Below are 15,623 nucleotides of genomic sequence, written 5' to 3'. Positions count from 1 at the left end.
ATGCACAGTCCACTGAAACAATAAAAGCTCACTGTAATGTTCCTGTATCTACTACCACTCCCACTGATCCACAGCCAACCACCCTCACTAAAATGCAAGGTGAATATTTATGATTATTGTTTTCAATAACTGCATGTTGAAATATATCTTTTAGCAGTGATGAAAGATTTATTTCAACACTTTATCTTTATAGCAGGGCTTGGGAAACAGATAAAGGCTTCGGTAATCAAATGTTTTAACAAAACCCTAACAGTTAAAATCATTCCATGATTCTCTTCAAGTGACCTTGGATAATCTTATTAAATATCTGGATATTTGTTTTCTTTTTAAAGTCTTTCATCACTTACCCCCATCAGTTTGTGATTATTAAGCAGAATTCCAAAGCAGCAGGCCTGCTAGATTTGTTATTGTTATTCAGGTGTGTAAATCTCAACCTTCCATGGCCCACCATAGTATTTGGGGTTTATCCTGTGACTGCTTTTTTGCAAGCTGATGTTTGAGCTTGTTTGTTGTTGCTTTCTCTTCTGTAACTCTGTTGCATTCATTCTGTTTTGCTTCTGTTTTTTGCTTTGTCAACTTGCATGTAAAATGCTCCTCAGTAGTTTTGGCTACATGAACACCAGGAGATCACTATTTTATGGTCACATGTTCCTTGCTAATGCTACCTGTACAACAGTTGAAAATTAGCCAGGTATTGGCTAACATTCACCCATGGGTTGATTAATGTGTACAATCCTTGTCTTTAAAAAAAAAAACTGATTAAAAAAAGTTTGTTTTTCTCACATTTTCTTTCTAAATTCTGATGGTCAGACAGAGAGAACAGAAAACTCAGAAGCCATAAGTTAAGTGGCTCACTCTTTATTCTCCTATAAGCACCTATAGTGATTCTACTTCTTTAATTCACCCTAAATAAGGGTGGAGTGTGAGCCTTTAAACCCAGACAGAGGAGCCAGACCAGAGCTATCTGTGCTTTTAGCCCTGATCTCCTCTTGGGAGAGGAGATGTTAAAAAATTAATTTGTACACTCTGTGCAAAGACTAAATCATGACAATGCACCTTTGATTAGGTAAACTCATACCTTGGTATGCCTCCCAGTTTGACATCATGTAAGTTTTAAATATAAACACTGTAATCAATTATTAAATATAATTAAATACTTGGTGTATTGACATATTAAATTGTGCAATTTTTATACAAAGAATCAGTGTAATGTTTCCCATTTAATAAACATAATCATAGCCAACACATGCCCTCTAGAGGTCACAGAGTAGGCTGCACTGTGTATATCAATAAAAGAAGTAGGCAAATACACATTGTCAATAAGACCAGTAACAATCTCAAATGAGATTTATTTTGAGAGAAATAACCAAAGGTGGCCAAATGTTTCTTTACAATTTTTAATGGTTTGGTTGATTTGGCTAGCTATTTGGGGGCTCTTGTCTGAATAATCAGCTTTGTCTGTCGGTTCTGACTCTTTTCATCTTGTCCATAAATTGGGGATGGAGAGGATTATCTTAGGGTGAGGCTTCTAGCAAGGGCCATTTTGAGTAGTTGACTGCTCTTGCACTCAGAGTGGCTCAGCTTTGTTGGTGTAGCAGGTTTTTTGGAATTAGATTTTCTACTGATAACTCCAACCACATTCAGACTGATGATGGCTTCTGAGGTCCCTGCTGAGTTCTGAGCCCTGCAGCAATATTTCCAATCATCCTTATATGAGATCCCATTTAGACTGATCCCAGACCAGCACAGTTCTGTATGAGGAGATTCCTGAAGAACTACACACACAAGAGCCACAGATAGGAAGTAGTGAGAAGACTGAGAACGGACCCATAAACCTTTGTGCATGCTTCTGTGCTCTTTACTTGACAGAAATACTATTTTAAGGTCACATGTCGCCCGCTGATGGGCAGTGCTTGCAACTTTTGTAGGAAAAAGTGTTGTGGTGTGCCATTAACAACGATGTTGAAGTTCACTATTGTGTCTAGAATGATTATAATCATATATTGTATTATCCTATTTTCACTATACTTAATGTCATGTTGTTAAGTGGTGACTGTTTACAGCTACTTAGTTTTCTTGATAGTTTCTCCATGTCTATACCTTCAGTCTGCCTGCAACAAGCTAAGAATGCAAAATATACTGTTCCTTTGGGATAAACACTCAATGTTTGTGTGTTTGTGTGTGTAGACACCTGTGCTATAGAGGTTGGGTGTATCTGATTTGATCCAGATGAGAGAGGGAGTAAGATATCCAACAGCATCGCAGCACAGCAAAACATTGCTCCCCCATATGGCCAAAGCCTTTGTGGCAGAGGTCAGCACCAGAGGTCAGGCTGACGGCAGGGTGGCAGCTCCATGCTCTGGATGGAACTCCAGCCAAGCTGGGAGGCCCAGTACATGTCAGGAACTGATCCAGCAGAACAAGAGAGGGATCCAGGGCCTTCCTTATGTTTAGCAAGCAAGACAGTCTGCAGAGACTGAGCCAGGGGTTATCCTGCAAGCTTGACAAAGAGAAGACAGAGTCCTCTAATACAGTGCAAATGCCATTAATATAAATGTTAAAAAATTACAGGAGTAATAAAGCTTTGACTAGTGTTGGAAAAACCAGTACCATTACTAAATTATTAAAAATAAAAGGCCTTTTAACTAATCTAAAGTCAAGAATGAATAAATGAATAAGTAAATGAATGAATTGGATCATCACATTTACTAAGGGGTATGACGTATCATGTCATAATGACCCGAACTGCAGACTCATATCCCACATGGATAGCATGTGTATAAGTTTTAATTCAATTAGGTCAGAACAATTACAATTAGTATAGTAATAAAACAGTAATGACTATTGACTGATTTCACTTATTGCGATGACATCTGATTCAGTGTGTGTTTGTGCCTGTGCTTCCTTATGTGTAAGCAGCAGCAACACAGTGATATCACAGCTCTCTCACTCACTTCAGCTACCTTGAACAGCAAATACCACTCTGTCTGTAATATAATCATAAAATCAATAATATTTGATCAACGTGTAAAACATTGTTCTAGGGCTCCTGCTTTTGATGATATTTGTATCTTATAGGTTACTAGTAAGATATCTTGACTAACTGTTGGTTGGGTGAGTATGCCTTACTTAGAACCACTGAATGCTGTGTTTCACTTTGGGTATTGAGGGGCTGGAGTGCAGTCATCTTATTTGGCAGTTTACTCAGCCTGTTACTTGACAGGTCCAGGTAGGTGGTGTTGCCAAGGTAATGTGCAGCTTGTGGAGGGACTCATGACAGGCAGTTGTTGTGTTGTTCTGAAGTATGAAGGCGGGGCATGTCCCTCAATGCTTCCCAAGGGAAGGTGGACAGAAGGTTCCCATACAATCACAACTCATGAAAGGAAGTAAGACTGGTGAAACTCTGTGGCTGGAGACTGCTGATGGAGTTATACTTAATACATAGATTTACCAGGTCTGGCAGGCTTGAAAAGGCTCCTCTAAATACCTGTGAAATAGAGGTGAGCTCCAGGTGGACGCTGTGTCAGTTGGTACATTGGCTGGGATGGCTGTCAGAGAGGGATGCCTACACAACACACTCCTGAGGAAGACAAGAGTGACACACTAAAACGGAATGATGGTTACCATGGCAGTTAGGCATCGGTGCTGTAGGTGCTTTAGCACAATGCTCTTAACCTACTGTAATTTTAGCCGACCACCGCTGGCTGCAGTATTATACAAACAAAAAGTCAAAAACACTCTCTCAATTCATGTCCACAAGTCCTCAAATGTTAATCACACACACAAAAAAAAGTTCTCATGTGAACTAACAGAGCATATAGTTACAATTAGCATGAATAAAACAGTTATACAGCCAGCGAGAAGACAAAAAGAGAAGAGTGTTGATGGGAGCAATGAGGAGAAGAGGGCAGATTAAAGTAAAAAAGGTGTGACACAAATGATCCTTTACACTGTGGTGCTTTTGGAAGTCACATGTGAACCAACATGTGGCATTCTGTGCATGGACGACAAACCAGAAATACAGAAAGAGATTAACACAATGGATCATCTGCATAGTGATGCATTGGGTATACTGGGGCTCCTGAGTGAGTGAGGCATTTCCCAAACACTGCCACAGATTGCAAGAACAACTGCAGAGATTATCTGGCAGTAATCTGACCAAGAGCAGATCAGCAGAGTCACACATGCTCCGAGGAAGCAGGGAAAAAGCAATGCTAAAATCAAGTTTTATCTCCCGCAAAAATGATAAACTCAATGCTTGAAGTTTCTAGGCAGATATTCATTTCAATGGATCATATTGTACATTTGTATGCAAATGTAATGGGTTATGATTTGCTGTATAATTAACTGAAATATATCAAAAATAAGAATATGAAAGAATATTGACATGATATGCATTAAAGCAAATACATCTGTTTTTAACAGATACGGATTCCTGACAAAAATGTAAACAAACTGTAAGTAGCTAATTGAGAAGGAAATGTTGAACATTTAGGAAGCAGCCATACACGATGAAGTCCCCGGAGTCCCTCCCTCTCAAGGTCCTCACCGCTGTAACTACAAGCCTTCGCCGCCCCTCTCCTGAAAGCATGGCGACGCTGGTAACACGGGAATGTGAGACGGAGGGTTGCAGTAAAGAAGCCAAACTACAGTGTCCTACCTGTATTAAACTCGGGATTCAAGGCTCATATTTCTGCTCTCAGGTAGCATTCTAAAGAAGCTTTATCGGCAATGTACATAAAATAGCACGTTACCTGTCCTTACTGGCCTGCTAAACTGAAACCGGGAAGCCTAGTCCTACCCAGCCAGTTAGCTAGCTAGCTAGCCTAGCTCAACGAGGCACCTAACATTAACTATTCGGGCCAGTCTAATCTTGTTGGTCTGACGTTTTAAAGCGGTTTTTAAGCTTTCGATAGAGAGATTCTACATAATGTGCTAATCAGAAATGAGCATACGCTCTGACATAACTATCCAGCTAGCTTATTATAGTTTAGCCTCGCCGATCTGATTGTTTGAAAACCCTGTTAAGCATTGGCAGAACATGATAGCTAGCTAGCAGTTAGCTACCTTTTGGCTTAGCCTCAAGATGACAGGGTAGCTAACTAGCGTTAATTACATGCTGGGCGATCAGTCACCGATTAGCCAAGTGTCCAAGAAAAATTCATGTAACTGTTGGCTAACGTTAGCTACCATACGGGTGGTCGGTTAGCCAGTTCAGCAGATCGCTAGCTACCTAGCGATAGCTATTTTGGGGAATGAATTCAAGGGCAGGGCTGTGCTGGCGAGGCATAACTCGTGGCTCGATGTCTCCTTTGCTTCAAATTCAGAGTATGTGCTACAGAGTACTTCACTCCAGTTTGGCAGAGTAAAAAAGGTGGCATGAAATTCCCAGAAAGAACGTGCCAGAATTCTGGTTGAGTTGCTTGTTCGAGCTCTTGCTGTCAGGTAGTCTTATTACTATCCGTGTGTTTCTTATCCACCACTTGTTACAAATCTACCAATTAGGTATTAACTGGTAAACTATGACTGAACCCACAGTCCGTGTCTGTCTTTCGCGGTCCAGAAGATGTGCACGATGATCACTAACAGCACTAGTTAATATTCATTGTCATCAATATCTAACGCAATGCAACGTTTTTGCGGTTAATAGCGTGTTCTCTAGTGCATTTAGAAAGACTTCATCAGCCATACTCCCAGATTGTTAGGAGAGACATCTGAATGCGCCAATTTCGGCCTTTTCACAGATGTAAGTGTATGTAATCTATCAAAGGCTCTCGATTTGGCTTCTTAAATCAGTTACTCTACATTTGAAAAAAAATTGGGTATAACAGCATGAGAGTTGAGCATTCTTTTTATGCTTAAAATATAACATTTCCTATTTGACAGAGACTTATGTTTGTTTTTAAGGAATGTTTCAAAGGCAGCTGGAGTACCCATAAACTGCTCCACAAGAAAGCAAGTATGTGAGATTCTTCATTTGAGCCTCTTGTATGTTTTATTTGCTGTAGGTTAACTGTTTGTCTTACCTCTTTGTTGGGTATTTGAACCATCTTGAACAGAGGAAGATAAAACAAAGGATGAGGGAAGGAACTGTGTTGAAAGGGAAGTCAACACAGATCCCTGGCCTGGCTACCGTTATACTGGCAAACTGCGACCTCATTACCCACTGGTATATACAAATGAAACAACATCCATTTGATGACTAAGAGGATAAATTAGACATCAATTTAAAGACTAAGAGGATGGATTAGACAAAATGATGCCCTGAACTCTTGTGTGATTGCCTCTGTAGACTCCCATGCGGCTTGTTCCGGGGAACATTCAGAGACCTGATTATGCTGATCATCCTCTCGGTAAGATTGAAGTAATTTAACACAGTCGAATAGAGGCTGGTTCTCAGAGGACAGCCTACACTCCACTAGTTCCCAGGTCTGCCCCTTGTTTTGACTTATTTTATCCTTCACCTTAATAGTTAGTAAAAATAAATAAATAAAAGTTACTTTTTTTGTGGTGTATCCTACTACCGAAGTATTACATCAGCACTACAAGCAGAAAACTTCATCTATTGATATTAACATGACTTTATAAAAAATTTAAAAAAATCATTTGTAGGGCTTTATTTATTCAATAACATGATTAGCATTCCAAGAGATGTGATACTTCATTATACAGTTTGTGTGTAAGGAAGCTCTGTATTTTTATTTTTATGAAAAAGTTGATTCTTGTAAGTTAAATATATAATAAGAATCCTTAACACATATGTCATTTCATTGAGTAATGTCTTATTTCCTCCTAAACTGAAGATAGCGAATTGGCCTGTAAGTTACGATGAAGTGGGATTTTAGCATCCAGCGCTTATTCTGTGTCCTGTTCAGTGATCCTTATGCTTATTAATGATGAATTGTAGATTCAGAGTAGTTGTTTCCTGTAGAAGTAAGAAGTCTGTGTGTGACTTTGTGGGTGTGGATGTAGGTGTGGATGTAGGTGTGGGTGGGCCTGATAGCTACAATGTATGTGCCATGCATACTTCTTCAGTGTATCTTATGTGAATGCCAGCGGTACCGTGTGCTCTGTGTGTCAGGTGAGTGAGATTGCTTTGATGTTTGTGTGATATTTGTACTTGTGTGTTTGTGTGCGCTACTGCAGTGTGTATCTGAAGCTCTTCTCTTGCTCACTGCAGCAGCAGAGGTTGGGTTGTTGGCAGGTATGAGGCCCGTCGTCCCATGTGTGTGTCAGGCTGGTGTCGTCTTCTACAAGTCTGTCCAAGAGGAGTGGGCATTTTCTGTGTGTGTGAGAGTGTGAGAGAGAGAGAGAGAGAGAGAGAGAGAGTGTGAGAGAGAGAGAGAGAGAGAGAGAGAGAGAGTGTGTGAGAGAGAGAGAGAGAGAGAGAGAGAGAGAGAGAGAGAGAGAAGGAATAGAATGTGAGTAAGAAAGCATGGCTCTTTTGTATGTTTTTGCATGGCTGGTACTGTAACGATGCTGGAGTTGTCAGTGGTTTTGTCATTGTGAAGTTGTTTTAAGTGAGATCCCCAAGGATCAAATGAGGTGCAAATGCCAGCAGTGGATGCTTAAGAGTAGCTGATGTGAAAGCCATGATGTTGACAGTGAGAGTCTTGATATGGTCAGCGCCAGTATAGCAGGTTCATAGAGGTGTGTGAGTTTGTGTATGTGCATATGGAAGGAGAACGCTTATGTGTACTGAATATTCCCTCACTGTTGTGTTTTTACCAGGGATGTCTGAGACAGAGCAGACTCTCAAAGGAACGTCTCAGATTAAGATCCTCAATCTTGAAGAGATTGAGGGCATGAGAGTCGTCTGCAAGGTAAATCTGGTCTTTAAATTGTTTTAGGTTTGGTTAGGTAAATCAATCATTAGTGTTACTAAGTGAGCATGCATGACCTGCAGATTATTAATCACAGTGGCAATAACTGAAGAATTTTTAGTTTCCTGATAAATGTAGCCATACTATTGTTATTTCTGTTATTTCTTTACAAAGTTTATTGTGCTTTTAACACTTGTTGAAAGAAAAAGAATTATGTGAATTAAGTCCTGGTTCAGTTATACACATATTAGGCTGTTTTAGACCTATAACTTGTTGTGTGTGTGTTAGAAAACAAAGCAGGCTGAAGCAGTACATCATAATAATTGACTAGATCAGATTTTCACTCTGCCCAATGGATGGTTCATTTGTAGCTGGCTCGGGAGGTGCTTGACATTGCTGCAATCATGGTGAAACCTGGAGTGACAACAGAGGAGATTGATCATGCTGTACATCTGGTAAATTCCTTCTTTCTCCATTTGTACTTCTTCCCTATTTCTCAAATTTGTACTTAAGTATATTTCATTATTATATATGTTGGCCCAGACACTTTCCAACAAATCCTCAGTAGTTACTAATTTGTAAATGGTTGGAGACTCACCACTGTAGATTGTATTATTATAGCTATTTGAAAATGGCAAAGAAATCTGGACACATTGCAGAACTCTGTGAGCACTTCGTTCAGGAACGCAAACAGAAACGTCTGTTGGCTTTTGAAAGTGGCTTTCCTACCCTGCTTCTTAGTTATCCTGTTTCTGTTTACTCTCTCCACTATAAACTGATAGTGTGCTTTCTTCAAGGCCATATTTGAACATCATGTTCAAATTCACAAAATCCGTGGGCTTCTGAAATTAATAAAAATAAATCATCACATTTTATGACTTTTTAAAAATAATTTTATAAGATACCAAATATCCACATTCACTATCATGAAATGTGCTTTTATTTTTGGTGCTTGAGTACTTTTGAGTGCTTCAATGAGAAGCTTTTCTTACTTTTATTCAAGTAACAGTTTCACTGAAACATATTAGCACTTTTCCACCAACATGGTTGTAGTGCTAGAAAATTCTGAAATATTTTGCCTTATTTCATTTTTTCAGCTAATATAGGTATGTTACAGCTTAATAACTGTACACATTCATAACAAACAAAGCATGAGCGGTCTTACATGTAATTTTTGTTTATGAAGATCCCTCTGCACCATTAGAAATGCTGAGAGTTCATTCTTCATAAACAGATACACCACTAAAACAAGAAATTATATTTGCAAACAAAGAATGTTACCCATGTTTTCTTCATGCTGCCTATCAACTTCTTTTTCTGCGTTAGGGAATCTACATCAAATACGGACTCATTCAGCTCTCAAACTAGTGGAATTGTGGGCCTGTTTTTGCAAGGTTTTGCATGGGCAGTGGCACCAGCTTGAGCTCAAGCACAGGCACCTTGTTGGTGAGAAAGTGATAAAAGTATTTCTACTTTTGCTCAAGTGTGCTTTCTTCATGGCCATATTTGAACATCATGTTGAAATTTGCCGGAAAGAACCTTTTCTGGGTGCTTCTTTTTCCCCCTTCCTCCACTCACCAGTCCTGTCACATAAAGATCATACGTTATGCCAACAAATGTTTGCATTTTTACAAAATCTTGCAAGAGTTTAGCTTGTGTGAACTACTTCCACTGCTCATTAAAAGGATCTGTTAAAGGATGTTTACATGTCCTAGGCTCAGTATATTTAAACACCCATGTCTCTGACTACAGGCTTGCAGCTAGTAGGCCTTGTCTGGTTGCTAAGTAACAATGAAGCTTTTTGCCCTTGGTCTAGACAACTAGAAAATGTATGTACAGACGCTTAGGCACAAGACATGAGAAGAAAAAAAAAAAACGAAATGGCACTTCTCCAAAACCACTCACTCACGTGAGCTGATGTTGGAAGAGGGAAAAGCCTGTAAGGACCTTAATGACAATGACAATGTTTTTCGTTTGTGTCTTCAAAGGAACTGATTGTGTTTGCTACTTTAAAATAACCACTTTCACTTGAAACACAAAAATCTCCTTTAAGCAGATCTTGGATAATTATTCATTCTTCTGTTAGTTCAGAAATTAAACAGGGTGCTATGTTCAGTTCCTTTTACACAAGGAGTTCTGTAAAGTGTATTCCTTTGATTAAGGCATGCACAGCTCGGAACTGCTACCCATCACCTCTCAACTACTACAACTTTCCCAAGTCCTGCTGCACTTCGGTCAACGAGGTCATCTGCCACGGCATACCTGACCGTCGTCCCCTACAGGAGGGGGACATCCTCAATGGTACCAACACACAAAATATTTCCACAACCACCTGAAATGTCTTAAAGCAGATGCCACTCTGCATTTCTTATAAAGGCATAGACATTTTCTACAATCACTCACTCACATGGGCATAACTATTGACTAGGGCAAGCTTGTTCTATTTCCCCTTTGTGTGAATGTACTTATACTGCAGTATGAATACCCAAAATGGGTCCATAGTGTAATAGAATTAAGGTAAAATGGTCACCAATCACACTATCTCATAGCACTTAAAGCTCTGTATAGCTTTTCCTGCGCCAACACACTGAGTTTAAGAATGGAAATGTCTGATCTGGAATTAAGACCTCTGTTTTTGTTTTGTCTTTTGTCTTCTAACCAAAGTTCTCTTATTCCAGTGGACATTACTGTTTACCACAATGGCTACCATGGAGATTTAAATGAGACGTTTTTTGTGGGCGAGGTGGATGAGGGGGCCAAGCGGCTGGTGCAGACTACATACGAATGTCTCATGCAAGCTATTGATGCTGGTGAGCATGGTGTCTGCTCACATGCCACACATTTCACTTCGGCCTTTCAGAACAACAGCGTGATCTCTCTGCCTTTTTATCTGGGTAAAGTGTGCCCCTGCCCTGACCTCTAGAGGTCAGAGCTGTGCTACATTGCAGTGTCTGATACCGCATGTGTTTCCATTATGGCATCTGTGCAGTGAAGCCAGGTGTCCGCTATCGGGAGCTGGGGAACATCATCCAGAAACATGCACAGGCTAACGGGTTTTCTGTGGTGCGGAGTTACTGTGGCCACGGCATCCACAAACTCTTTCACACCGCACCCAATGTACCACACTACGCAAGTAAGCACGCACCCCTGCACATATGCTGCAGCATAAAGGATCATGTTCACTTTTATCATTTAAAATGTTCCATTTGTCCAATTCTTTTTTTTTTTTTTTTTTTTTTTTTGACTCATCGGTACTGGGGGGGATGTCTTTAAAATTAGTGAAATTAGTAAATGAATTGCAAATGTTAAAAACTGATTGCATAAGTACTCCTAGAGTTGATATTTACTATCACCATAGGCAGCATTCACAACTGTTCATTTCATATATGATAAGTCACAGTAAGCATTATATGTCTGGAATGTTTGTTCCTTTTACTTTGCAAATTCTTAGGCTCTGTCAGGTTGGATAGGATCCATTTATTAACAATTTTTAAGTCATTCCCCAGACTCTAGGATCTGGACGTGGGCTTTGACTGGGCCTGGGCGGAATGTTATCCCTTTTTAGATCTGAGTCATGGCAGTGAAGCTTTTGCTGTATGGTTCAGGTTCATTTTCCTCTTGGACAATGTCTTGTCTTCTGCTTGACTGTGCTAATGAATACTACAGCAGGTTTTCCTCCATGATTTTTCTCTACATTGCTCAGTCCCTTTTCTTTCTGTCTTCATGGGTTTACTTGTCTCTGCAGCAGCACAGGATGGTGGTACTGGTTGTCAGTGGCTTGTGACCTGTTGGGTTTCTGCTGAACATAGAATCAGAACTCATCAGATCATAGAGTCCTTCTCTTTTGCCACAATAATTGCCACAATAGTCCATGAGTATGGGGACATAATTAAAGATATTCCTAAAGTGACAATGGAAATGGGCATAAGCTTTGTGGGATTTCAATGGGAATGGAACTAAAATGTCTCGTTACCACCATAGTAATGGTTACCACCATGGTAATTCTCAGCTTCTGAGATTTTTCTTCATATGATTGATGAAGTAGTGCATAAAAATGGTTATGATTGGCCAAAAGGTGTGTCAATTATTTTATCCCATGTCATCTTTTTCTAGACAGAAAGTTGATTCTTAAGATGAACATTGTCACTTATTCATCAGAAAATCGACTGATTACAATTTGTAAAAAATAATGCCAAAAGTGATATCTAGAAAGTTGATGGACATGCATTACATTTTAGTTTGCAGAATGTTAGCTTGACTACAGCAGACTTGTACTGCATTCTGTCATCAGTTGAATGTGTTTTTAGTGTTAGCTGCACACATTGCATACATGCTTCTGATGCATGGCTGCAGCTAAATATTCATACGTTTTGCTGAAAAGGTGGGAAAATTCTAATACAGCTCTTAATAAAGACTGAGACTGGCAAGTTGAGACAAAGTCTATGAACAAATGTTTACATTTTTGCAATTCTGTGAAATACATTTGTATGTGTTTCTATGCCATATGAGTGAACATGCTATTATACCTCTAATGGTAATAAAACCAACCCAAATGCAAAAAGTAAATAATTTATACAGTCATACCCATGCAGCTCTCTAAAGCAAACTCCAGCCTCATGTGACGTCTTCTCTGTAATGTAAACTGATGTGACTTTTTCTCCTTTTACTGTAATGTCCCATATTTGTAATGTACTTTTAGAGCTCACTTTTCGTGCCTGGACAGTAAGGTTTTGGAGGACAGCCATTTCTTGACAGATTCATAGTTGGTGCATATTTTTAAATTGCTTTATTTATTGCCTGGGAGTTTCTTCTTATATCTTTGCCCTGACTCTGGTGTTTTTCAAGAATCATGTCTTGGATCTCTTTGGAATGCTCTTGGTTTGTATGATATAGTGCGTCCTCAGAAATGCTTTAACTGGAGGAGCCCAAAGTTGTGTTTACTCTAAAATCATATGAAAACTCCACACAGGTGGAGTCCAGCCAGATAATTACATGATTTGGAGCATAATTAGTTGCTGCAGGTGTAATTTGTGTGTCAAAGCAAGGGTGTACTTATGCAATCAGTTATTTGCTGTTTTTATTTGTAAATAGTTTAGAAAAACAAGAAGTGTGTATTATCCACTTTGATGTTATGGTGTACTTTGTGTTATCAAGTGGCCAAAAAAATCCCCAGATATATACAAAAAAATCCAAGGAGAGTGAACACTTTAGTCACTTTGTATACTATAATATGCACAGTATGTTTGGGTAGAAGGAATAAGGGTTGCATGTCCACTAAGCATTATGTTCTGGAACAGCCACAGTCTGAACATTTCGCATGTACCAGTGCCGGTCCTGAGCTGTTTTGTGTTTGTGTGTAGAGAATAAAGCTGTGGGGGTGATGAAGCCTGGTCATGTCTTCACTATTGAACCTATGATCTGTGAAGGTAAGAGCCTCATCAAACCTAAATAAAACCCCATCAACTAACACATGCCTCATGGGCATGCTGATTGGTAAGGGGGGTGGGGGGGGTGGGGGTGGGGGGGACCAACAGGCTATTTCAGGCTATTTCAGGCTATTCCATGCTCTACCCAACCATTAGAGATTGTGCTATGCTTGCTGTCAAAGTCTCTGACACACGTTAACATTCAAGTTCTCCGCTAAATGATTCAGCTAAATGATACAAAATGCTAAAGTAGATGTTCATTTTGGCAAGATGGGGCTGACTTGGACTTATTCCACAAAAGGACAGACCTGTAAGCTATCTGACGTTTGCTGCAAGTGTGCATCGCTTGTGTTCGAAATTAGTTATCACATCTTTTTTTTAAAGGGTATGGCTGGCAAAGCTGAATCACTCAAACAAGCAACCTACAGAAAACACTAGTATTTATATGACTATGTTCATCTTAAAGTGACCGTGTAAATGTGCTATGGACTCAGCAAATAAATTTAGGGACAGGGCCCACACTGTTTATTCAGCCTGCTAGATTTATGCAACCTATAATGTGACTGATTAAATGTAATTTGGTGTTATTTAAATATAGTACGCATAGTTGTTCACCTAATCCAAATCCAGCATGAAAAAGGTTGAGAGTTGCAAGGTGGAGTTTGTAGTTTATGGGCTCTGGTTGGCCACACAGATCACTTGGAGCACATGAGTGAACAAGGGCCTGTCTTAGACTCATGGACAAGTATAGTAGCCCAGCTTTTGTAAACTTTAGCAAACAAGGTGACCTGGGATATATCAAGCTTAAAGCACAGGACAGAGCAGTGTTTACTAAATAACCAAGTGCCAATAAAGATACATTTATATCTGGCTGTAAATGTTTTCTGCAATGGCTAAAACCAAAGAAGCAATGTATTTAGATAAAAGGAGCTTACAATTGTATAGGTCTGAGCACTTGATAGAAGTTGACATGTTGGTTCGTCTGTCTTCACACAGCCTTAACCTTCCCTCCTGGTTGTAGTTTGTGTGTGTGTGTGTGTGTGTGTGTGCTGTGCGCTAATGTAAAACTCCACTATATCATATCTGATCAGTCATTAAAGTCACTAGTCTAAAAACTTTTTTTTAACCTTTTTGTGTAGGTGGCTGGCAGGATGAAACATGGCCTGATGGTTGGACAGCAGTTACTCGAGATGGTAAACGCTCTGCCCAGTTTGAACACACACTCTTGGTGACCGATGCAGGTTGTGACATCCTCACACGTCGCCTTGAAGACAATGGCCGCGCTCACTTCCTGTCTCAGATGTAGAGTGGTCGGTGAGAACAACATGGCCTTCCTCCAGTGGAGGACAAATCCACTCCACCCGTGTCACTGATCAGCCAATCTCAGTTCAGTTCCCTGTTGGGCAAGAGACTGGCTGAGTGATTATGGTAACGGAGTGTTTAATTGGGCGATGAGCCACGATTTGTTTATTTATGAATATGTCGTCTGAACAGTCATGTGGCTCAGCTTGGATATGACCAGACTGGAAGGCAGTGACCTTTGACCTGCTTGCAGTACCGTCCTGCTCTGGCTGCTTGGGAGTGTGTGTGGGTGTTGGGGATGGGGGTGGGGGGGGTGTGAATGTGGGTGTGTGTGGGTAGCCTGGAATACCCATATGTTTCTGATTTGTTTGTGTGCTTTGTTGGTTAAGTGGGCATTGTGGGAGTTTAGAACATTGTGTGTGCTGGTTATGGCCAGGTGATTATGGATGGTGAGCATACGTGAAAGTGTCATTCCAAATGATACCAAACAGAACAAAACCTTTCTGTAGTTCTTTTTTCTTTCATTGTTTATCCTGAGAAAAATCTCTGACCACAGCCTCCTGTTAAGAGTGCCTCACAACATTATTACATTAAAACAATGTCTTTTGTGAAGTTTTACCAGCGTGCATCAGACTCTTTTATGACATATTTGTATGTAATCACATGTAGGAAAACATTTATGTTGAGGTCTTGTGACCATATAAAGACCAAACAGTTGCAGAAGGTTCTCCCATTGGTTGAATCTTTCTCTGTTGGAAAGGTACAATTTGTCATTGACTTATGCATTGCCAGGTACAGAGCTGTTCAGCAGGGTTGATTTAACAGTGGGAGGTTTGGGTCATTGGTGCTCTCTGTCTGTCTGAAACACAGATCAATTTCAGTGGTCTGCATCCAAGCTGAATTAAAGCATATTTTCCTTGTGAATGGTCTCTGTGTGTTTTCTAGACAACTTTATAAACCTGTGTGGTTGAGATTTGTCTAATATAGCAGAGATTCATACAAACCCTAGAATACCAACAGAGAACATAAAGTAGATGAGCAAGAAGAGCCTTAATCTGATGCTTTTAGAAAA

At 39.9% G+C, this 15,623-nt stretch overlaps 2 protein-coding genes across 3 annotated transcripts; one reads left to right on the top strand and one right to left on the bottom strand.

Annotated features, from left to right (window-relative positions):
- Positions 1 to 1,414: 1,414 nt before the first annotated feature.
- lrit3b (leucine-rich repeat, immunoglobulin-like and transmembrane domains 3b) lies at positions 1,415 to 4,591 on the bottom strand. Its single transcript, XM_035531615.1, is given in 7 exon segments — positions 1,415 to 1,775; positions 2,192 to 2,330; positions 2,333 to 2,364; positions 2,367 to 2,525; positions 3,130 to 3,516; positions 3,519 to 3,580; positions 4,509 to 4,591. Coding segments are annotated over 7 exon segments (1,128 nt in total). The 3' UTR covers positions 1,415 to 1,509.
- Positions 4,548 to 15,475, top strand: metap1 (methionyl aminopeptidase 1). 2 transcript variants are annotated; one of them, XM_027023616.2, is made up of 12 exons: positions 4,548 to 4,703; positions 5,908 to 5,959; positions 6,060 to 6,169; positions 6,293 to 6,353; positions 7,181 to 7,204; positions 7,732 to 7,823; positions 8,195 to 8,278; positions 9,986 to 10,124; positions 10,502 to 10,633; positions 10,813 to 10,956; positions 13,184 to 13,249; positions 14,389 to 15,475. In XM_027023616.2, exons 1-12 carry the CDS (start codon positions 4,590 to 4,592, stop codon positions 14,553 to 14,555), a joined length of 1,185 nt encoding a protein of 394 aa, XP_026879417.2. In that variant the 5' UTR covers positions 4,548 to 4,589; the 3' UTR covers positions 14,556 to 15,475. The 2 variants fall into 2 exon arrangements, with proteins under 2 accessions (XP_026879417.2, XP_026879418.2); XM_027023617.2 differs by lacking the exon at positions 7,181 to 7,204.
- The last annotated feature ends 148 nt before the right edge of the window (positions 15,476 to 15,623 follow it).

This window comes from Electrophorus electricus, chromosome 11 (assembly GCF_013358815.1).
Source record: "Electrophorus electricus isolate fEleEle1 chromosome 11, fEleEle1.pri, whole genome shotgun sequence".
Classification (NCBI taxonomy): Eukaryota; Metazoa; Chordata; class Actinopteri; order Gymnotiformes; family Gymnotidae; genus Electrophorus; species Electrophorus electricus.
The sequence above is the reverse complement of the archived record's forward strand: the minus strand, read 5'-3'. Positions and strand labels throughout refer to the sequence as shown.

Bases quoted from the DNA above. Each gene is read 5' to 3' on its own strand.
- metap1 (XM_027023616.2), top strand. From the start codon at position 4,590: ATGGCGACGCTGGTAACACGGGAATGTGAGACGGAGGGTTGCAGTAAA. The intron at 6,354-7,180 runs GTAAGATTGAAG...TGCTCACTGCAG, and splicing joins TTATGCTGATCATCCTCTCG to CAGCAGAGGTTGGGTTGTTG. The intron at 10,957-13,183 runs GTAAGCACGCAC...GTTTGTGTGTAG, and splicing joins CAATGTACCACACTACGCAA to AGAATAAAGCTGTGGGGGTG.